General features: G+C 43.0%; 1 protein-coding gene and 1 pseudogene across 1 annotated transcript in view; both read left to right on the forward strand.

The window, feature by feature from the left end:
- Positions 1-24,337, forward strand: part of Sae1 (SUMO1 activating enzyme subunit 1) — a 58,720-nt gene that overhangs the window by 15,330 nt on the left and 19,053 nt on the right. The window contains exons 3-6 of the mRNA XM_075990953.1: positions 408-581; positions 2,511-2,653; positions 4,997-5,096; positions 13,825-13,930. Of these exons, the coding sequence (XP_075847068.1) occupies positions 408-581; positions 2,511-2,653; positions 4,997-5,096; positions 13,825-13,930 (523 nt within the window). The remainder of the gene's footprint in view (positions 1-407; positions 582-2,510; positions 2,654-4,996; positions 5,097-13,824; positions 13,931-24,337) is intronic.
- Positions 22,630-23,786, forward strand: LOC142860129 (high mobility group protein B1 pseudogene; annotated as a pseudogene).

A 24,337-nucleotide genomic window follows, 5' to 3' on the forward strand; every position in this document is an offset into this window, starting at 1 on the left:
GACAGGGCTTCTCTGTAGCTTTTAGAGCCTGTCCTGGAACTAGCTCTTGTAGACCAGACCACGCTGGCCTCGAACTCATAAAGGTCCACCTGTCTCTGCCTCCTGAGTGCTGAGATTAAAGGTATGTGCCCCCCCCCCCACCCCCGGTTGTTTTGTTTTGTTTTTCTTCCTGAGACAGGGTTTCTCTGTGTAACAGCCCAGACTGTCCTGGACTTTAGAAGATCAGACTGGCCTTGAACTCCCAGAGATCTGTGTGTGTCACCGTGCCCAGCTTAGATAAATACATTTCTGTAGGAACAATAATAGCAGTTGGTTGTGGGCATTTTAGTGTGCTTATAGGCTCAATGTCTTTGAGATTTTCATTCCAAAAAGATTAAAAAATTAAGGAGAATTTTTTTTTCCTTTAGGTATCTCCAGAAGATCATGGAGCTCAGTTCTTGATTCGAACTGGGTCTGTGGGCCAGAATAGGGCTGAGGCATCTTTGGAACGAGCCCAGAATCTCAACCCCATGGTGGATGTAAAGGTGGATACTGAGGATATAGAGAAGAAGCCAGAGGCATTCTTCACTCAGTTTGATGCGGTGAGTCTCTTAGTATTAAGCCTGCTGTGAGAGTCAGCAAGTTCAAGTAGTAGTGGAAGCCCAGTGTGGGTTCACTCCTATGACCCCAATGCTTAGGAACAGAGGCAGGAAGGAGGACTGTTCACTGCTTCAGGCTTAAGGCCAGCCTGGACAACATAGTAAGATTAACTGTAGGTTTACTAGACCTTTCAAGTAATACATTCTGAGTTTTCCTCTCACGTACATTTATAAACTTCTGATCTTTAGGTTTGACACATTCAGTATGTTTCTGTGTAGGTCCAGTCTGTTGGACCTATTGTGTTTGGTTGTGAGGTGCCTGCTGTCTACTGGTTGCTTCTCTGTCTTGGTTTATGTACCCCCAGACTAGGTTTCAACATTAATATTTTATCTTCTTTTATAATCTTGCTCATGTTGAAATCTTAAGTTGTTGATTAATTTTGTTGCCAGCTGGACTTATATGTTAGAAATAATGGAGCTGCAGCTTGTGTTTTGTGTTAAAAAGAGCATACCTAGCCAAGTTTGGTGGCACATGCATAAATCCCAACATTTGGCAGATGGAGGCAGGAGGAATAGAAAAGAAATAAAGACTGAGTTTGAGGCCAACCTGGGCTACATAAGACTATCTTTTGGTGTGTGTGGGGGTGTTTTGAGCAGGGTTTCTTGTTAAGTCTGGCTGTCCTGTGGCTTGCTCTGTAAACCAAGTGGTCTCAAACTACAAGATCTGCCTTCCTCTGCCTCCCAAGTGCTGGGATTAAAGGCGTGTGCCACCATGCCTGGTTGACTTTGTTTAAAAAAACTAAAGATAACCAAAAGGCAACATCTCTGATCTTGATTTGTCTGTACCTTTTTTTTACACAACTATTTTGGCCATGGACTTGACAGAATAACTACAATGATAAACCAAATGAGGCTTATTTAACCTCATCTACTCAGTGCCAAGACTATGTAGAGGTGAAAGGAAAAGCTAAATTCTGTGTTAGGGCATATGACTTTCTCTTTTTGAGACAGGATCTCTAACAAAGCCGTGGATGTCCTGGAATTCACCCTGTAGACCAGGCTGACCTCAAACTCACAGAGATCTGGCTGCCTCTTGAGTGCTGGGATTATAGTTGTACACTACTATACCTGGTCACACTCATAATTAATAAATAAAATAGCCAGTTGTGGTGGTGTACCTTGAGTCCTAGTGCTTGGGAGGTAGAGGCAGACCTGATCTAGAAGAATGAGTTCCAGGCCTGTAAGGCTACACTGAAAGAACTTTGTCTCAAAAAATAAAGTAAATGAAATATAATTTTTAAAAAATTTTATGTGTGTGTCAGAGACTTTTTCCTCAAACATGACCTTTGGGTCTGTTAAAAAAAAACTGGTCTTGCTTGATTTTTAACAGATTAGATAATAGTTTAGATTACTTTGATATTGCTGTCTTTTTTGATAACTATGAAGTATAGTTCATATGTTCTTGGATTAAGGGAACAAATTGTCAAGTGGTTTTTCTTTCCAGCTAGCCCTTTAGTTGTCAAAAGTGACCATCATATCATTTACATTTTCTTTTTTAAATTTTATTTCTTTATTTTATTTATTTATTTATTTTTGGTTTTTCGAGACAGGGTTTCTCTGTGGTTTTGGAGCCTGTCCTGGAACTAGCTCTGTAGGCTAGGCTGGTCTCGAACTCACAGAGATCCACCTGCCTCTGCCTCCGAAGTGCTGGGATTAAAGGCGTGCACCACCACTGCCCCGGCTTCATTTATATTTTCTACACCCTGAAACCTGCAACTTTTGTCTTTTAATCATAGTACCCAAAGAACCTGTTGTACCTGTTGAAACTGGTCTTTAACCTTGCCAGAGAGACAGTTAATTTAAGATTTATGTAGGCAGCAGGGCAGTGAGTCACAGTTTTCAGCTCTTACCAGTCAGTTCCTGTCTCTGCAGGTGTGCCTGACTTGCTGCTCCAGGGATGTCATCGTTAAAGTTGACCAGATCTGTCACAGAAACAGCATCAAGTTCTTCACAGGAGATGTCTTTGGGTACCATGGGTACACCTTTGCAAATCTTGGAGAGCATGAGTTTGTAGAGTAAGTGCTGGGAGGAGAGGGTTGTAGGGAATGTTTCCACAGTTGGAATAGTATTTGTAGCAGGAAATGAACTGCCCTTATGAAGTAGCTTTCTTTGCTACAATACTTAGAACATTCTGAGATAAGCGATTAACAGATCACTAAGTAGAGTGCTTTGTGGGGTCACATTTTTGTTGTTTTTTCAAGACAGGGTTTTTTTTCTCTCTGTCTGATTATCTTGGAACTATGCTGTAAACCAGGCTGGCTTCTAACTCAGAGATCCACCTAACCCTGCCTCTTGAGTGCTAGGATCAAAGGTATGCACTTGTAGGTTCAGAATTTTAGGATATATTTGGACCCCACTGTTTAAAACTGTGATGTCATCTGAAGCCCAAGCAGGCAGAGTTGTAGATAAAGTGCGTCATATGGGTATCCCAGCCTTCTGAACTTAAGGGCTGGAACCCACATATGCTGTCCTTGGAAGGTGAGCTTGTTTCCCTAGTTTGTGCTTACATGCTGAGAGATGATGGAGAGAGTTAATTGGTTAGTCCTCTGGACACATTCAGCCTACCTTGAAAAAGCTCCAAGATCCAGAGCCTACGGTAGTGGAGCAGACAGACCTTATCCCCCACTTTGAACAAAAGGCTGCAGAGCGTAGTAATTCTCACATGCCAAGACCAGTAGTGTTTTTTATTTACAGCCTCAGTAAGTGAAAGATGGCAGACTATAGAGTACTATAAAACCATATATGCTGGATATTTGGCCACCATTCATTACATTTTCATTCTCTCTCCATGCATGCACTCAGCTTCTGAAGCCTACCTTGTCAATGAGTAGTCTTACAGAGAAGCCTAGACCTGATTGGGCAGAACTTCCACTAAACAGGGCTCTCATTGTTCAACCTCTCCAGCAAGTCATTGGTATTTCTCTGGCCCACAGGTTTCTTGCCTGTAAAATGAAAGTTTGAGCTGGATGGTGATGCCCTTAATCCCAGTATTTGGGAGGCAGGGTTAGGTGGATCTCTGAGTTTAAGGTCTAAAAAGTGAGTTTCAGGGCTACACAGAGAAACCCTGTCTTGGGGGAAAAAAAAGAAGAAACTTTGAAAGGGACAAACATGTTCAACATGTTCTCACCATTTCCTCTACTAGCTATACAAACGTTTTAGAAAGACCTGGTTCTAGGAATGTTATACACTGAACGATTATAACAAAAGCAGGCTGGGCTGTTCTAGCATGAGATTCCCACAACAGAAGGAGGAATTAGGTTTGGCTCTTTGTTTTGCTTTTTATTTTATTTTTTGAGACAATGTAAGCTGTTCTGGAACTCATTTTGTAGACCGATCTTGCTCTGCTGGGGTTGAAAGTGTGAGCCATCACACCTGCCCAGGTTTGGTTCTTCAGGTCATGATTCCTTGACCAAAACAGTCTCTTTTGTTTATGGGAATTTGTTTATGCTAGGGAGTTTGCTCACACCCTCCTCTTCCACTAATCACATCAGGGACAGCTATCCCAAGAGTGGGTAACTGACTCACCAGGTCTTCAGTAGCTGAGGTGACATTTGAACCCAGACCTCTTTGACTCCAAAGCTGTTTTGCACTTTTTTTTCCCTAGGCAGAGTTTCTCTTTGTAGCCCTGGATGTCCGGAACTCACTCTGTAGACCAGGCTGGTCTCGAACTCAGTTATTTTGCTCTTGTACATTTATATCCTGTGAGCTGATAGCTTTTTTTTTTTTTTTTGGTTTTTCGAGACAGGGTTTCTCTGTGGTTTTGGAGCCTGTCCTGGAACTAGCTCTGTAGACCAGGCTGGTCTCGAACTCACAAAGATCCGCCTGCCTCTGCCTCCTGAGTGCTGGGATTAAAGGCGTGCGCCACCACCGCCCGGCTAGCATTTTTTTTTAAATATTTATTTATTTATTATGTATACAATATTCTGTCTGTGTGTATGCCTGCAGGCCAGAAGAGGGCACCAGACCTCATTACAGATGGTTGTGAGCCACCATGTGGTTGCCGGGAATTGAACTCAGGACCTTTGGAAGAGCAGGCAATGCTCTTAACCTCTGAGCCATCTCTCCAGCCCCCTAGCATTTTTTTTTAATTCATTTTTTTTTAAAATATTTATTTATTTATTATGTGTATAGCATTCCTTCCATGTGTGCCCACAAGCAGAAGGGGGGCGCCAGGTCTCATTATAGATGGCTGTGAGCCACCATGTGGTTGCTAGGAATTGAACTCAGGACCTCTGGAAGAGCAGTCAGTGCTCTTAACCACTGAGCCATCTCTCCAGCCCTTTTTTTTTTTTTTAATTCATGTTCCAGATATGTGACTTGTAGCTCACGTGTGATTTCCTTCCCTTGTTACTCTCTAGAGAGAAAACCAAAGTTGCCAAAGTTGGTCAAGGAGTAGAAGATGGGCCTGATACCAAGAGAGCAAAACTTGATTCACCTGAGACAACCATGGTCAAAAAGGTAATGTTAAGAGCTGAATTCAGGCCGAGTGGTGGTGGTATACGCCTTTAATCCCAGCACAGATGCAGAGGCAGGTGGATCTCTGTGATTTCGAGGCCAGCCTGGTCTACAAGAGCTAGTTCCAGGACAGGCTCCAAAGCTACCAAGAAGCCCTGTCTTGAAAAACCTAAAAAAAAAACAAAAACCAGCTGAAGTCAGAAACCCTGGGGCATGGGGAGGGGCCTTCATAACTGCACATGAGGTAAACCTTGAGGGGAGGCCCAAGACTGGACTCCACCAATATAACCCGTTCTTTCCCCCCAAAGAAAATGAGTTTATATTCCAAATGAGATTCTTTAAGAAAAATAGAAGTCCCTTAAAATTCTGGCAGCCTATTCAAATGGCTTCAGGTTCAGGTACTGTTCTGGTGTAGCACCATGGTGGCCTGACATAACAAGCTTGTTTAATTATTTGCCACAGAAGATAACCAGTTTTAACCTCTGGTGTCTGGACCAGAAGTTACTACATTTTCCCTTCCCTTACTATGTGTCCCCTTCCAATCATTTTCCTTTTTAGATTGGTGTACAGGTCCTAACTGGGCAGGAGCCAGTTTGAATTTGATTTTTTTTTCTCCCTTTTCATTCCCTAGTAACTGTATTTGTGTGTAATGTGCATGAGTGTGCCTGGGTGTAGGCCAGGGGTTCCTTTTTTTTTTTTTTTTTTTTTTAGCCTGTATGCATGTTTGTGTGTGTGTGCCATGCAACAGTGCCCTCAGACCTCTTGGGATTGGAATTACAGACAGTTGTAAGCCACCATATGACCTGGGGAGGTGCTCAGTCTCTGTAGTGTTTGCTCAACAATCATGATGGCCAAGTCCATTCCTAGATGTCGGGTTGGGGGCTGGGCATGACAGCTCATACCTATATTTAAACCCAGTGCCAGGAAGATGGAGACAAGAGGATTCTTGGGGCTTGCTGGCCAGTCAGTGAAGTGAGTTCCAGGTTCAGTGACAGATCCTGTCTCTAAGATAAAGAGTGGGACTGGAGCTCACCGTTGTTAGGTCTTGGGTTTAATTCCTTGTGGCCTATAAAGCCAGTATGGCAGCTCATGCCTGTAATCCCAGGATTTGGGAGGTAGAGACTCTGGGTTAGAAGCTCAAAGCCATTTGCCTCAGTTCCAGGTTAGCCTGGGCTACACTAGACTTTGTTTCAAAACAAAGGTTTTCTTTGAAATGTGTGTAATAATCGTTGTTGTTATGTGTGGCACCCCCCCCACACTTCCCTCCCAGTATTGGGTATGGAACCTAGGGGCTTGCACTTGCTGAGTAAACAAGTGCTCTACAATTGAGCTTCAGGGCCATTAGGAGTTTGTCCGGTATTCAGGTCTGGTGCTGCATTTCTTCTTGTTTTAGAGAAAGCAGTTGGGAAAGGGGTCAGAACGCAGTGATGTCTCTAGTTGGAATTAGGAAAGGGAATCTGGTATTAGGAAAAGGAATTTGGAGAAAAACAATTTAAAATGGCTGGTGTTCATTTTGTTAAACTGAGAAATGATGCAACCAAGCCCGTATTTACTCTTTATCTTCTAGATTCAAATGTTGAGAAAGTAAATCAACTAGTGGGCATGTCCAGTTAGAGTTGCTTTAGGGGTTAAGGTCCACAAAGTACAGGATCACAGAAGTGAGACTAAGGCAGAGCTGTGTATTTTCTTTCCCTTACTTTGGTTTTTATGTTGGGATAGCTTTATCTGTGAGCCTGATGGAAAGGAATTATTAAACTCTAATTTTAGTGTCTATTCACAGGACTGTAATTACCCAGCGTGAACATTAGAGTTTGAGCCAAACTGGGGTCCTTTCTTTTTGAGGCCCAGTCAGGCCTTCTCTGCATGGCTGCCTGAGTTTGGTGGGGAGAGACATTGTTAACAAATAGAGGGGCACAAAAGGGGCTTTGTGGGCTGCTCTGTCAGTTTATAAATCACACCCTCTTACAAGTGTGACACTTGGCCCTGGTGTGAAGGGTTTTATGGCTTAAGGGCCTTCTCTGGTTCAGGCCCACCACTTTTTGCATTCAAATGGAAAAAGCCCTTGCTTTGTTAGCCATTCACAGCTGGAAGTTTCCCTGGAGTCACTTCTGATAAGAGTCCACTGGGGTGGATAGGGAAGCCTCTTTTGGGAGCCTCTTTATCTCACTATGAGGAGAATGTGTGGAGCCCAGGCCAGTACTTGGCAGTCTTGTTGTGCCATTCCTGAGGGCTCTGCCGGCACTTTGCTTTTTGTGCAGTGTCTTCCTTACAGGGGGCAGAAATTGAAGATATCAAAATATTCTCCAGCTGACATTGTTAGTCAGCTGTTACAATGGGACTGTTGAGCTAGGATTCCAGCCCTGAGCCCTTGAGGGTGCACGGAATGCAGCACATTCCTTCTGTCAATCCCCTGGATTCCAGACCTTGGCTTTGTGTGTTTCACTAGAACACAGTGCAGGCAGGGTGTGGCACTGTTTGAGCCTGTGACTTTGCCACCTGGTAGCAACAACTTCTCCATCTGGTCCAAGAGGGCCTTGGGATTTTATTTTATTTATAATTTTTTTGAGACAGATTCTCGCTGTTGCAACCCTGACTGACCTGGAACTCAGAATGCAGACCATGCTTATCCAGATCTTCCTGCCTATCTGAGTGCTGGGCTTAAAGGTGAATCCCACCAGGCTAGGCAGCCCTGGGATTTCGAAGGTCTTTCCAGTTAAGTAGTTCCTCCACCTAGATTTTAAGGTTTCCTAAATTGTACAGAATAACTAGTTGGGCTCTACCCAGAGATTGCAGGATGGGGTGGGGGAAGCAGCTACTTCCTGTTTCCTGTGAAAGGTGTCTGTCAGAGTCCTTCTCTCCTCCCACTTGTCCTAGGTTCAATCAAATGTTGTAAAACCACTCTGAGTTCAAGGTACATGGTGTGCTCCTAATTTAGAAACTTCAAAAAACAAAGAGGAAAAACAGAGCTTGTGGTTTTCGCACATCTAGGAAGCTCAGGCCTTTCTAGCACACATGTGCCTGATAAATAAGGCAGTAGGAAGGCCTGACTGGAGGCAGATGGCATCCAGGAGTTTGTCACCTTTTTTGGGGGGGGGGGGGATGTTTTGGTTTTTAAATTACATTTGTTTATTCTGTGTGCATGCTTTGTCTGTGACCTCTTAAGTGCTTTAGGCAGTTCCTTTACCACTGAGCTACAGCCCTGATTCTCCCTTTGATTAAAGGGACTTGTCATTAAGCCAGATGGCCTAAATTGGATCTCTAGGACACACATAGGGGGAGGAGAAAATCAACTCCTACAAATTGGCCTCTGACTTCCTTGTGTCTATGTGTGTACACACATAATAAATAAGTAAACTAACGAGTGAATGAATATTAGATTTTAGTCTCTAAGGGCAGGGAAGTTTTTGTTTATTGCCATATTCCTAGGCCACTGCTTAAGCACAGTCATAGTCAGGAAATACAGTTCAGAGTAGTGGCACTTCTGTAGCAGGAAATAACAGCCCTGAACGAGATCTTTGTCATTTTAAACCTAGATTATGGAATGGACTGTGTTCAGTACATTAGTTCTTGTACTTGATCAGAGAGAGAGACTAGAATTCCAAAGAAGATAAAGAATTTGCCCAGAAACAGTCGCTGACTGTTAAGACAGGAACCTCCAGAGCAGTAAAGGTTAAGGCCCTCCCAGGTGTCAACCTGTGGGGGTTGAATGACCTTTCCACAAGGGGTTTCTTTAGACCATCAGAAAACACAGATATTTGCATTGCAATTCATAGCAGTGACTAAATTACAGTAGTGAAATAGCAATGAAAATAGTTTTATGGCTGGGTTGTTATGGTACAAACCTTTAATCCCAGCACAGGGAGGCAGAGGCACGTGGATCTATAGAGCCAGTACCTCTAGGACAGCCAAGGTCACATAGAGAAAACCTGTCTTGGAAAAAAAGAAAATAGTTTTATGGTTGGGGTCACCACATCATGAGGAACTGTACTAAAGGGTTACAGCATTAGGAAGGCTGGGAACCGCTGGTTTAGAGGCATGCAGTGCTCTGGTATGTGTGTGGGGGCGGTGGTTTGGAGGGATACTGATTCCGGGTTTTCCAGGGAGGACAGTTAGCTGAGATGGGAGTGGTCTTGCCTTGTGAGGAAAAATTTTTAACTTCCAATGAAGTGAACACAAAAAGGCTTAGCCCCTATCATCTTAGTAATTGTGGCTGGGGGAGGGGGTTATCTGGTTGTCTATTCGTCCCCTCCATTTCTCTCTCCTTTCCTCTCTCCATGGTTCAGAGATACCTTAGCTGGTTGTAAACTTGGTTTGTAGCCCAAAGAGGCCTTGTCCTTTCAAGTCTTCTTGGTTCAGAATGCTGAGCGTATAGGGATGCACTATTATATCTTTTGCCACTGTTTCTGATGTATGTTAATGTATATATCGTGTACAGATACATGCCACATCCTTGCAGATTATCCGTATAATAGAACAAACACTGTTCATTAAACACTCACATTCTCAGGGTTAGCATACTAACCTGTCACTCTTTTCTGTATTTTTGGCTTTATTTTATTATTAGACAGGTTACCCTGGTGCTATTAGGCTGTGTGGATGGATTAAAAAGACACCCGAAAGGGACAGGCTCCCAGTCATCCTTACTTGCCTTTGAGTTTAGTCAGACATTTATAGATGCAAAGAACTCAATTTTGGGGTCTAGAGAAGTGGCTCAGCGTCAAGAGTGTATGTTGTTCTTACAGAGGACCCCAGTTCCAGAGGATCCAACAGGCTTGCATGTGGTACACAACATTCATACTTGAAGTAAATAAATAAATGGTTTGTTTTTAAAGTTACTTTTTAAAAAAAAAATAAAGAAAAAAAGCAACTTTGTATACAGGAGTTTAAGCATAAAGTAAGACTCTTAGCTAGCACCATATATATTACTAAGTTAAAGTAACAGGCATCTCTGGTATGACTGAGCCTTTTTGCTCTGACAGTGTAAGTAATGGCTATTAACAGTTGGTTCTTCTTCCCACGTCTGCCTGTGTACTAGACTTGCTTTCCGTGTCTCTCCACTGTTTGTGTATCTTTGTGGAGCTTTGCTGTCCTTTATGGTAGTTACTAGCCACATACAGCTATATGATATTAAATACAGTGTAGAAACAGATTCATTAATGCTTAATAAGTACCTGTAGCTGCTGGCATGGGAGTTGCACAGCATGTATACATGGCCTACCCCATCATAACAAGTCCTCTTGGATAGCACTGCAAGACTTCTGTTGTGTGAATGAATAGATTACTGTTATGTTTCTGTGCAAACTTTTCCTGTTAGAAGTTGTGCTGCAGTAAGCCTCTATTTGTATATGCCAGACTGTAATCTATAATCTACTTGGGCAATTGTGTTCATTTCTGTAGGGTAAAATTAGGTTAAGGGCACTTTAAATTTTCTCAGATTCTGTTAAATTACTCTCAAATATTTTTACCAATTTACATTCAGTAGCCAATAGCATGTAACAGTAACACTTGATAGCCTCAGGCTTTGTTTCAACCATGCTATTGAGTGAAAATTGTCCAGTTTGTAGTTGTCATTTGTTAGAATACTTTTTTCTTTTCAGACAGGGTCTCACTATATAGCCCATGCTGACCTTGAAGTTGGCATTCTTCTTCCTCTACCTCCCACATACTGGGATTGTGCATATGTACCACCATAATGGGCTTTTTTTCTGTTTGTTTGTTAAATTTTAATCCCAGCCTTTTGGGAGTCAGGAGGATATCCAAATTTCAGGACAGCCTGGTCTTCATTAAGTTCTGGCACAGCCAGGGCTACCCTGTCTCTAAAAGCCAAAATAAAATTTTCCACCTTCATATGTGTATGAGTGCTATGCATGCAGTTTTTATGGAGGCCAGAAGAGGGGATGAATTCCTTGAGACTGGAGTTATAGGTGGTTGTGAACTGCTCTGTGGATGGTGAGAATCAAATCCAGGTCTGGTGCAAGAGCAGCCAGTGCTCTTTGCCGCTGAGCCAACTCTATCTCAGTTCTCACCAACTTGTAGTCAGTTTTAATCTGGATGAGTGGATACTCCACATTTAAGGCATTCGTGCTTATTCATGTATGGGTTATACATGTGTACAGGTACAAGTTGCACACAGAGGCCACCTAAGGTTGTCTTGATTGCTGTGTTTGATTTAGATAATGAGGTAGAGTGTCTTGCATGAACCCAGAGCCCTCCAATTCAGCTAGTTCACATAGCCAGTTTGCCCCTCAAGTGCTGGGATTACAAGCCTACAACATGCCTGACCAGTAACCAGCTGCATTTATTTCTCTATATTGCCAGTGAGTCCACACCAACACCTTTCAGCACAATGCTCATTCTAGTTTCTTAATGTTTCATGTGTTAATTCTCTTCTAATAAGCAAGCCTGACTCCCCAGATTCCAGTATTTTCTTATGTCAGCCACTGGATGGAACCAGTGTCCTGTTACTGTTCCTATGGGGATAGCCTTTTTAAAATATCTGCTTAGACCTTTCACCCAGGACACCCATCTCCTGCATCCTTGCTTAGAAATTCCCTTTCCAGAAAATGTCTTTGTGTGAGGGTGGACGGGTTCAACTTTTTTACTGTATTACTCAGGGAAAAGTAAGTGATGTTTGAGTTTTTAAAAAAATGTTGATTTTTAGCTGGGTGATGGTGGCACATGTTTTTAATCCCAGTACGCGGAAGGCAGAGGGAGGTTCTGAGTTCAAGCCCAGCCTTGTCTACAGAGTGAGTTCCAGGACAGCCAGGGCTACACAGAGAAACCCTGTCTCAGGGGTCAAAACAGTTCATTTTAATTATTTTTAATTGCATGTATGTGTTGGTATGTTTAGATCCCTGTGTAGGTGCAGTCCAGAGAGGCTTCAGATCTCTTGGAATGGAGGTTATAGGACCTGGACATGGGTACTGGGAATTGAACTTAGTTCATCTGCAAGAACAGTGTATGCTCCTAACTGCTATGCTGTCTCTCTAACCCATATATGCTCTTTTTTTGTCTTGTCTAGACAGGGTTTCTCTGTGTTAACAGTCCAAGTTGGCCTGGAACTCGCTTTGTGTACTAGGCTGGTCTAGTGGGTCTCACAGAGATCCATCTGCCACCCGAGTGCTGGGATTAAAGGCAGGCACTGCCACAGCCTGGCTAAATTTTGGTTTTCTTGTATATAATTGAAAAGAATACTTTATTCGTAACTTTTTTAGTTTTTGAGATTGAGTCTTACTGTATAGTAGCTCAAGCTGGCTGGCTTCCAACTTGCCATACTCATATCTCAATCCCCTGGGTTCTGGAATTAAAATCCTCTGTACCATCGCCTCACCCAGTGGAGTCTGAGTCTTTGGGAGACTGAAACAGGAGACTCTCTGCAAGTTTGAGGCCAGCCTGGTCTACATAGTTTCACCCTGAGCTACATAGTGAGACCAAAGAATGAACCAGGTCCAAGGAGCACATATCTGTCCTTTTGTCCCCAGACTATGCAGAAAGTATTTCTTAGGTTTTAGTGGGTGTTGACTTTATTTATTTATTCATTTATTATTTATATTTTTATTAATATTAAAATTTTCCACCTCCTCCCATTTTTCTCCCCCTCCCCTCCCTGTTCAGTCCAAAGAGCAGTCAGGGTTCCCTGCCCTATGGGAAGTTCAAGGTCCTCCCCCCTCCATTCCAGGTTGAGGAAGGTAAGCATCCAAACAGACTAGGCTCCCACAAAGCCAGTACATGCAGTAGAATCAAAACCTAGTGCCATTGTCCTTGGCTTCTCAGTCAGTCCTCCTGGTCAGCCACGTTCAGAGAGTCCGGTTTGATCACATGCTCTATCAGTCCCAGTCCAGCTGGCCTTGGTGAGCTCCCATTAGATCAGCCCCACCGTCTCGGTGGGCGCACCCCTTGCAGTCCTAACTTCCTTGCTCATGTTCTCCCTCCTTCTGCTCCTCATTTGGACCTTGGGAGCTCAGTCCGGTGCTCCATTGTGGCTCTCTGTCTCTATCTCCATCTATCGCCAGATGAAGGTTCTATGGTGATATGCAAGATATTCATCAGTGTGGCTATAGAATAGGGCCAGTTCAGGTGCCCTCTCCTCAGCTGCTAAAGGAGCAAGCTGGGGACATCGCCTTGGACACCTGGGAACCCCTCTAGAGTCCAGTCTCTTGCCTGCCCTAAAATGGCTCCCTTAATTAAGATATATACTTCCCTGCTCCCATGTTCACCCTTCCTTTATCCCAATCGTCCCATTCCCCCAAGCTCTCCCCATCCTCCTCTTCTCACTTCTCTCTCCCCATCTCCCGCTACCCCCATCCCACCCCCACCCCCAAGCTCCCAATTTTTGCCTGGCAATCTTGTCTACTTCCAATATCCAGAAGGATAACTACATGTTTTTCTTTGGGTTCACCTTCCTATTAAGCTTCTCTAGGATCACGAATTATAGGCTCAGTGTCCTTTATGTATGGCTAGAATCCACTAATGAGTGAGTACATACCGTATTCATCTTTTTGGGTCTGGGTTACCTCACTCAGGATAGTGTTTTCTATTTCCATCCATTTGCATGCAGAATTCAAGATGTCATTGTTTTTTTACTGCTGAGTAGTACTCTAATGCATATATTGGGTGTTGACTTTTTAGAATAAGACTTTGAATATTGAAATTTGTCTGAGCTGGAAAAGAGTTTCTGCTTCAATTCAAACCAGCCTGCTTGTTCCTAAAAACACTCTGCCATTTCCCACAGAAAGTGCTTTTCTGCCCTGTAAAAGAGGCGCTAGAAGTGGATTGGAGTGGAGAGAAAGCCAAGGCTGCGCTGAAGCGCACAGCCCCAGACTACTTTCTGCTGCAAGGTAAGGCCTGGAGTTGGAGTCACCCCAGGCAGGCTCCAGCTTTGACTACTGCACTGTGGCCCAGTGTTGATGCTGTATGGGTTTTTCTGTCTCCTTCTCAACACAGGGTGGTGAGATGCAGCCTCACTGAGGTCTGGTTTCTGATAACTTCTCTAAATCTGTCAAAATGACTTGTTGTGCAGTTAGTCCTGGTGACTGTCAGCTCCCCAGCATCTTCTCCACTTTCCCTTTGTAACTGTGGCCTGGTCATCAACCCTTCATTCTCCTGACAAAAGTTCTGAATTTTTTCTTTTCTTTGAGTTGAGTTGTTTACTTTTTGCTTACTGCAGTGAGGCCTCACAGTAGATAGAGCCCATGCTGGCTCTAACTTTAGATGATCCTTCTGCCTCATTTTCATATATTTACCCTCCATTCTACCTGGCTTCTCCCACACTGAATGAGCCATCTTTCAGTGTATCCTTGCTGGTGTTCAAGGATTTGTTAGCAAAATACTGATTGTCTTCTTAGTGTTCCTGTTCCTTGCAGTTTCAATTGTTTATTTTAGTATCTATTGTTGTTGAGACAGAGTTTTACTATATAGTTTTGTCCTGAAACTATCTGTTTAGACTGAGCAGGACTTGAACTCACAGAGATCCACCTGCCTCTGTATCTTGAGTGCTGGGATTTATTATTATTAATTGTTGTTGTTGTTGTTGTTGTTGTTGTTATTATGGCCTGTACCACGATATCAGGCTCCACACAATCACCACACCCAACCCTTGACAAGGTTTCTGTTAACAGCCTTGGCTGACCTGGAGCCCTTTGTAGACCTCTCTGGCCTTGAACTCAGAGGTCTCCTTGCCTCTAGGCACACTCCACAACTCCCAGTCTCAATCATTTGTTTATTTTTGTTTCCTCTTTTATGTATGTGAGTGTTTTGCTGGTATATATGTATATATATATATATATGTGTGTGTATGTATATGTATATATGTGCACTGTTTGTATAAGTACTGGAGCTGTAGTTGCAGGTGGTCATAAGCTGTCTTGTCAGTGCTAAGAACCAAACCTGAGCCCTCTGCAAATGCAGAAAATGCTTGTAACTGCAGAGCCATCTTTCCAGCCCCATTGAGCTTCAGTTTTAGGCTTGCTGTTTGTTTGTTTTTTTGTTTTGCTTTTTTTGAGACAAAGTTTTTCTGTCTGTCCTGGAACTTGCTTTGTAGACGAGATTGGCCTCAGACTTAGAGATACCTGCTTGCCTCTGCCTCTTGAGTGCTGGGATTAAAGATTTGGGCCACCATCATCTGGCTTGAGGCTTAGTTTTTAAAGTGCCATTTAAAAAATAATTGTTAGGACATGTTGACATTTGCCTATAATCCTAGCACTTGGAATTGAGACATAGGAGGATCTTCAGACTTGTCTCAGGCTACCGAGTGAGTTTGATGACAGCCTCAGCTATGTGAAATGCTGTCTCAAAATCAGAAAAAGGACAGAGTAGGGAATTTCAGTGGGTGAACTATTTTAAAACCCTGGTGTCCATTCATACAGAAATATTTAAGTGGGTTAAGTAGGAATGAGTGTTAGGCATGTGAGTAATGCCTCCCCTAAGGACTGTGGGAGCCTGCAGGGAAGAAGTGTCAGCTGTACTATGAGGAGCACCTGCTCCTCTGGACCAGGGTTCTCAGCAAGTCCTGGGTCTGGCACATGAAGCGTTAGTGGATCTGGTTTGCAGCCACTAGTTTGCACCATTTTTTGATATGGTGAAACCCTTTCTAACAATTGCTTATGAAGAAGCCACTGAGTCTGACCTGGAATGTCTATCTGGTGTGTGGTTCTAGTTCTGGTGATTAGGACTCAATGGGGAACATTCCTGGCATCTAGTGGGAAACATGCCCACAGCAGCTCCCATGGCAGAAGTTGAACCACTGGAAATGTCAATGCAAACTCTAGCCTCACACCTATAGTCCTAGCTTAGGGATGCTGAGATGGAAGAATTGTAACGAGTTCAAGGCTAGCCTCAAAAGAAAAAGAATAAGTAGAAAGGATGTCATGTCTGAGAATGCAATTTATGGGGGTTTCCCCATCTATCTCAATATCACAGCAGTCTCCTAAAGTACATAAATGTCCTCGTTTTGATTTTCATTTGTATTTATTCATTCATTCAAGACAGGTTTCTCTTTGTAGCCCTGACTGTCCTGGAACTCCATCTGTAGACCAGAGTAGCCTTGAACTTAGATCTGCCTGCCTCCTCCTCAATGATAACTGGGATTAAAGGCATGTACCACCATGTCTAATGTTTTGTTTTGTTTTTTTCTTGACAAAGGTATCTTATGTAGCCCTTGCTGGCCTCGAAGTACTCATGTAGGTAGTTGAGGATGATCTTGAACTCCTAATCTGAGTTTTCTCAGATAGTGAAACTATAGGCACATACCTCCGTGTGGTAGTAGGGCTGAACCCAGGGCTTTATGCATTCTGGACAAGCACTACTAGCTTGGTCCAGCCCTGTGTGGGCCTGAAGATACCAAGAGCATTCAGGTGACTTGTCTTGGAGGGACAAAAGCTTCCTGGGGTTTTGTTTGTTTGTTTGTTTTGTTTTGTTGTTGTTTTTAGATGGCTACGTAACCCACGCTGACCACCAACTTGGAGTACTGCTTCGGCTTTCCAGGTGCTGGTATTCCAAGTATATGTACTATCTATACCTGGTATTAACTATAATATGCTGGGGGATAACCCTTCTGTATGCTGAGAATATGTGTTGCTCTCATTGGTTGATAATAAAAACTGCTTTGGTCTATAGCTAGGTGGGAAAGCCAAACTGAATACAGGGAGAAAGAGGGGTGGAGTTGAGGGAGAAGCCAGCTGCCTAAGAAACAAGGTGGTAACAGATCAGTAAAAATCGTGACCATGTGGCAATACATAGATTAATAAATATGGATTAATTTAATTTAAAAGTAAGAGCTAGTTAGTAATAAGCCTGAACTATGGGCCAAACAGTAAGTCTCTGAGTGATGATTTAGATAAGGCAAGACAGAGAAATCTCCATTTACAATTTACAATAATGTCATGATCATCTGGCAGGTTTTTTATGTTTGTTTGTTTGAGACAGGATCTCACTATGTAACTCTGGCTGTCCTGGAACTCACTATGTTGACCAGGCTGGCTTTGAACCCTCAGAGATCCACCTGCCTCTGCTTCCTGAGTGCTGGGATTAATGAGTTACAGTTGTTGAGACTAGGTACTTGGAATAAATCTGACCTGACATTTCTGGCTTATTCTGCCATTTTTCTGAGGTGAGTGATCCTTACATTCCAAGGGACTACAAGTTCTCTAAGGGGCTAAGGGTGTACCTCAGTATTGAGAGCACTTGCCTAACATATACAAGATCTTCATGGTCAATCTCTAGAACCACGGAGGAGGGAAGCTTTTGGTAGAGAGCAAAGAACAGTAATACCACCTCACTGCCTTTCCTGAAGCAGTTCACCTTCAGCTTCAGGAAAATTTAGAGCCATTGTGCAGAGTGCACCTCTGAGTGAGTGAGATAAGGGCAGTGATCTTAGTTAGGGACTGGCTGTTGGTCACCAAAGCCTGTTCCTTTTCCATGTTACAGTATTGTCAACTACTTCATTGCCAGTTTAAACAGTGAGTAGCCGGGTGGGGGACACAGCTAAAATTCAAGCATTCAGCAGGCTAGAGGATTGCTGTTTCTTCAAGGCCAACTTGAAAACAAAAACAAAAAAAAACTAGATTGAGCAGAAAATTGATTCTAATAATAATGAAATTCTACAACTAACTGAATTGAATTAATATCTCTGTATGTAATTTTTTTGTATTTATGGTACTGAATATTCAACCTTATGATAGGCAAGCTCTTTACTACTAAATACATCTTTCAGCCCTTCGTTTTGTTTTGTTTTGTTTTTGAGATGTATTCTTAGTGAAACTAGGCCTGGTGACCCTAGACAGCAATTCCAGTTCTTTGAAATAGTTAATCCAAAGTATAGTAAATAGCGGGATAGTAGATTCAGGGTCTTTGAAAGCATGATCTCAAGGTCAGCCTAGCAACTTAATGAAACCTTGTCTCAAAGCAAGAAATAGAAAACGACTGGAGAGTGCACCTCAGTGGTTAGTGTCTGTCTCACCTGTGCCTTAGGATCCTTAAGCAGCATTGAAAAGAAACTAACGCAGAGGGTGAGGGCGCATGCCTTTGAGAGGCAGGCACATCTCTGTGAGTTCAAGACTAGCCTGGTCTATAGAGTGAGTTCCAGGACACCCAGAGCTACACAGAGAAATTCTGTCTTGATGGAAGGAAGAAGGGGAGGAAAAACAGAGGGAAGAAGGAAGGAAGGAGAAATTAACACAGACAATATCTCTCAAAGCCAAAAAATACGTGACCTAATAAATCATACATCAGCGAAATTGTTTGAAGTATAAAAATGTACAAAGATAAATATACACAAATGAACTCAGATTTAAGAGACTGGTCAGTTAATTTCTTCCTGTCATCTCATAGCTTGAGTAAACAAACTCCCCAAAAGGCTAATTGTGTGTGTTGTCGTCCCCCAAGCCGGGTTGCTCTGTAGCCCTGACTGTCCTGAAATTCACTCTGTAGACCAGGCTGGCCTTGAACTTGGAGATCCACTTGCCTCTGCCTCCTGAGTGCTGGGATCAAAGGTGTGCACCACCACTTCAGCAGTAAGTTGACTTCCTTACTCAAGATTCCAAACCCAGTTAATGGCAAGATGCTCAGCATAAAGCCAGTATACACACAGGAGCTGCTATGCTGCCCTGAAAAGTATACACGAGAGTCTCGTGGATGGGGACTGGAGACGTTCCTCAGTGGGTAGGCTCACTGACTGCCCTAAGAGGCCAGGAGAGTGTTAGATCCCCTTGAGCTAAAGTTAACAGGTGGGTTTTGAGCCTCTTTTCACCCCCACCCCCCAGTGCTGGAATTAACCCCTCTGGAAGAGTGGTACCTGTAGTTCAGTGCCTCAATCAAACTCTATAGCAAAGTTGGCCTTGAGCTCCTGGTCCTCCTGCTCCCACCACACCCAGTTAATTTGATATTTTTATGTGATAGCTTAAATGATACTGAAGGATCTTTGGACCTATGAGTGGCCTTGTTCTCCTGTTGGCTGGATGACATACCATCATCTGTGCCCAGCTGATCTGGAGTGATGTATTAGTAGTTTGGGGCTTTTCTAGACCTGAAAATGTGACCTATATGAGCTGGTGATGACTTCATGTCACCTGATAGTGCCCAGTGAGGACAGACAGGGTGCTTGGCTATGATGCACCCCTGAGAAAAAAAGAACCTGACCTCATTTCCCCCATGCCTAGTGGAAAACGCTGGTTGCTAGATAAGTGACTATTTTTGTATGACTGACTGGTTACTGCTTGTCTGCTCATTTGTTCCACTTTGGGCTTCAGAATGAGAACTGTCTACATGCTGGTGTCTTGCTGTCTGCTTTCTGGGTCCTGGCAAAACTTTTTTTTTTCTTGTACCTCCCACCCCCATTTGATGTTGAAACTAGGGCCAGCCTTATGTGTATGAGTGTTCTTCAATACTTTAAAAAATATTTCTAGGGGCTGGAGAGATGGCTCAGAGGTTAAGACCATTGCCTGCTCTTCCAAAGGTCCTGAGTTCAATTCCCAGCAACCACATGGTGGCTCACAACCATCTGTAATGAGGTCTGGTGCCCTCTTCTGGCCTGCAGGTATACATACACACAGACAGAATATTGTATACATAATAAATAAATATTTTTTAAAAAAAATAAAAAATATTTCTAGGAGCTGGAAAGATGACTCAGCAGCTAAGAGCACTGGATGCTCTTGCAGAGGACCTGAGTTCAATTCCTCGCACCCACATGGCAACTCATAACTGTCTATTACTCCAGTTCCAAGAAATCTGATGCTCTTCTGACTTCTGAGGGCATTAGACATACACATGGTACAGACATAAATGCAGTCAAGACACTCATACATATAAAATAATTTTTAAAATTTAAAATATTGCCGGGCGGTGGTGGCGCACGCCTTTAATCCCAGCACTCGGGAGGCAGAGGCAGGCGGATCTCTGTGAGTTCGAGACCAGCCTGGACTACAGAGGGAGTTCCAGAACAGTCTCCAAAGCTACAGAGAAACCCTGTCTCGAAAAAAAACAAAAAAAAAAAAAAAAACAAAAAAAAAACAAAAAAAAAATTTAAAATATTAATTTTTATATTTTAGGTATTATTTAACTAGATTTACAGACACTTACAAGCTGCCATGTGAGTGCTGGGAATTGAACCTGGGACCCTTGGAAGAGCAGTCAGTGGTCTTAACCACTGAGCCATTTCTCCAGCCCCCCCAACCCCAATTAATTTTGACATACTAGGTTGTCTTAAGGTATTCTTGATGTTGTGATTCTGCTGCCTCAGTCCCTCTCGTAATAACGCAGTAAACCCTAGCACACACCAGGGTGATGTCCTGTGTTATCTTGGCTGGTTGCTTACAAAGTTTCATGCTGCTTTGCTGTCTCTGTGTGTGTGCTTTTCATGTTTGGGAATTCGGTGTTTTTCCAGTTGTCTAAGACAGTAGTGGTCAGACTGAATGCGTCTTGCTGCGTTTTCCCACTACCTTGAAAGTTGTCATTCTCTCCATCTGTGTGCAAAAAGAGCTCATCTTTTTATTATTCTCCCATGGTATATTGCAAAACATTAAGTGTGAGCTGGTTTCCTGTGGTAAAAAGTTGACTTTGATTTGTTCTTTTTGAGGTTACTGTGAGTTTATCATAACAGGAGTGCTAAAAATAGCATCTCTCTTATGGAAACTGTTCTCTTACCAACATGGACAGTAACATGCAGGCTTAGCTGAGAGCAGGAGGGAATAGGACCACATCTCATGATGAGTTACTATCCTAAGGTCCTACTGTCCCCACTTTCTCAGTCAGTTCTAACAAGCTGTGGAAAAATACTTAGCACATACTCCAGCCTTAGAACTAAGACAAATAACCTAAGATCAAACATTTGGGGTGCATCTGGTATTTGCAAGATCTCTTGCTGAGAATCAGAAGAGGAAGAATTGATCACTTTAGCTGTGAATTCACACTGACCTTGTGAGGAAAGCCTTAGTGTAGGCTGTAGGAAAAAAAAAAAGCTCTGTCTTGTTGGCTTTCAGTATGACTGAATTACTCCACAGCTATCAAAGCAGACTTTTAAGAGCATTCCAGGAACTGGAAGTATAGGCACCTCTGCAGATACATACTGTCTTGAACAGGTTTTGCTAAGAGGTAAAGAGAAAGATAGTACACAGCAGCTGGAGGCTAGAGCAGGGTCTAATGACCATGCTTCCCATTGGATAGGCTATCAGAACCAGAGACCTTTGGGAAGTACAAATCATCTAAGCTGTTGGCTTAGAATAACAGGGTGACTTGCTTCCTGATGTTTTTCTAAAGTTCTCAAGAGAGACTGCTACAGTAGGGAAAGAAACCATACCTCAAACCAAAGTCTCGGTCACCTCGGTTTTAATCTAAACATGTTCTTAGTATTTATTTTTCAACTAACAGTATTGTGCTGAGTCAGGAACAAAAGGAAGCTCCTGGAGTACTTCTTGTGCGGTGGGTTTATTGTTGTTTGTTGAAACAGGATCTCAAGCAGGATAAACCACTGTGGCCTCAGAACTCCCTATGTAGCCAAAGCTGGCCCTGAAATTCTCATCTTCCTGCTTCTTCCCAATAGGTGCTGGGGTTACAGACCTAGGATATAACACAACAGGCACGTCTTTTTTTAATACGGTGTTTACACGTGTTCAGGAGTGAGCAAGTAGGTAGCCAATTTGCATGAGAACAGTCAGGCTTCCTTCTTAGCAGAGCAGTGTGTATGGAAGGCAGAACAGTCTAGAAGGCGCCTTGTATGAGTGGATTGGAGGGAGCATAGTAAATATGCTTGTGGCTTATCATCTGCAGATTTGAAAGTGGACCTATGTGTGCATGTATGTGTTGTCTCTTCTGCAAGTGTGTTTCTTAGACCTGTGAGTTGAAAAGGCTTAAATGCAAAGGCACCTTGGAAGGACTGCCCTTGCTCACTTAATCGCAGCAGTAGTTGCTATCTTTTCCCACTAAGTGGAACCAAGGTTTCTCGAGAAATGGATGATTCCAGAGCTGGGATAGGAAAATTACAGGTGAGCTCGTAACATCCTACTGTGCCAGAAAGTGTGAAAGAATGGTGGCACCTGTCAAAAGAACACGACTAATAACCAATACATGGAGGAGGGGTGATAGACATTTAAAAAGCCTGGGACTGATCAGATGCCTCAGTGGATAGTTGCACTTCCTCTCCAATTAATTATGAGGACCTCAAGTTCAAATTTCAACACACACATACACACACAAATAAGTAAAACAATTTAAAAAGAGAAAAATCCTTGAGCTGGGCAGTGTTGTGCTTCTACTACCATTCCAGAAGAGATGGAGGCATGAAGATCACTGTACTCCTTTCGTTTTCAAGCCAGGCCTTGCCATAAGAGGTGGCTTGTCAATCAACTTTGTAACTCCAGCTTCAGGTGATCCAACAGTTCTCTGAGTTCTGGTATCTGAGGGTTCACAAGCACACACTCCTCTCCCACCCCCATAGATAAACAGATACGCAATTAAAATGTAAAAACCTGACATTGAGCTCCATAGAGACAGCACCGGGGCAAGCGAGAGCCGGACGGGCACTGGGCGACTCTGTGCCTCGCGGACAAAAATCAACTAAACGTGGGCAAAGGAGATCCTAAGAAGCCGAGAGGCAAAATGTCCTCGTATGCATTCTTTGTGCAAACCTGCCAGGGAGGAACACAAGAAGAAGCACCCGGATGCTTCTGTCAACTTCTCAGAGTTCTCCAAGAAGTGCTCAGAAAGGTGGAAGACCATGTCTGCTAAAGAAAAGGGGAAATTTGAAGACATGGCCAAGGCTGACAAGGCTCGTTATGAAAGAGAAATGAAAACCTACATCCCCCCCCAAAGGGGAGACCAAAAAGAAGTTCAAGGACCCCAATGCACCCAAGAGGCCTCCTTCGGCCTTCTTGTTCTGTTCTGAGTATCGCCCCAAAATCAAAGGAGAACACCCTGGCTTATCCATTGGTGATGTTGCAAAGAAACTGGGAGAGATGTGGAACAACACTGCTGCAGATGACAAGCAGCCCTATGAAAAGAAGGCTGCCAAGCTGAAGGAGAAGTACGAAAAGGATACTGCTGCTTACAGAGCTAAAGGAAAACCCGATGCAGCGAAAAAGGGGGTGGTCAAGGCGGAAAAGAGCAAGAAAAAGAAGGAAGAGGAAGATGATGAGGAAGACGAAGAGGATGAAGAGGAGGAGGAAGATGAGGAAGAAGATGATGATGATGATGAATAAGTTGGTTCTAGCGCAGTTTTTTTTTTCTTGTCTATAAAGCATTTAACCCCCCTGTACACAACTCACTCCTTTTAAAGAAAAAAATTGAAATGTAAGGCTGTGTAAGATTTGTTTTTAAACTGTACAGTGTCTTTTTTTGTATAGTTAACACACTACCGAATGTGTCTTTAGATAGCCCTGTCCTAGTGGTATTTTCAATAGCCACTAACCTTGCCTGGTACAGTCTGGGGGTTGTAAATTGGCATGGAAATTTAAAGCAGGTTCTTGTTGGTGCACAGCACAAATTAGTTATATATGGGGACGGTAGTTTTTTTTTTTGTTTTGTTTTGTTTTTGTTTTTGTTTTTCATCTTCAGTTGTCTCTGATGCAGCTTATACGAAGATAATTGTTGTTCTGTTAACCGAATACCACTCTGTAATTGCAAAAAAAATTGCAGCTGTTTTGTTGACATTCTGAATGCTTCTAAGTAAATACAATTTTTTTTATTAAAAAAAAAATTTAAAAACCTTTAAAAAGTGGTGTAAGAACCTTAAAGACCCAAGTCAGCCACTAGAAAGATACCAGTGCTGAACCTAAGATGTCATGCTAGGTCCATAGAAAGATTGTTTTTTGTTGGTGATGGTGGTAGTTGTCCGTGGGCTCTCCACTCACCCCATTCTCCCCTGGCCCATTGTACTAGGGAGGAGACCCAGGACCCTAACCTTACTAGATAAGCAGTTGGCCACAGTGCTGTGTCTCCAGCCCCGAAGTCTTGTTCAGCAGTGTATCATCATCTCTCCTGATCAAAAGATGGGAATCTTAAGATGAGATTCCTGCTTACATTCAACTCTGGGATAGAGAATTGTGTTTCTTTTCTAAACTATTCTATCAAAGCCCGTGATTTTTCGAGAGTGGGGGTTGTTGAATAAGGCACTTTCTTTATAAAAGATTTCCATTTCTACCAAATACGGGGAGCACACACATGCCTATAAACAATTACTGGTGGTGACTGCAGAAAGATTCAACTTTGATCAAAACTGGGTAGTGCCTTAGCGGATACAAAAAGTAGTAGCTAGG

The sequence above is a fragment of the Microtus pennsylvanicus genome, chromosome 1, assembly GCF_037038515.1.
Source record: "Microtus pennsylvanicus isolate mMicPen1 chromosome 1, mMicPen1.hap1, whole genome shotgun sequence".
Taxonomy (NCBI): domain Eukaryota; kingdom Metazoa; phylum Chordata; class Mammalia; order Rodentia; family Cricetidae; genus Microtus; species Microtus pennsylvanicus.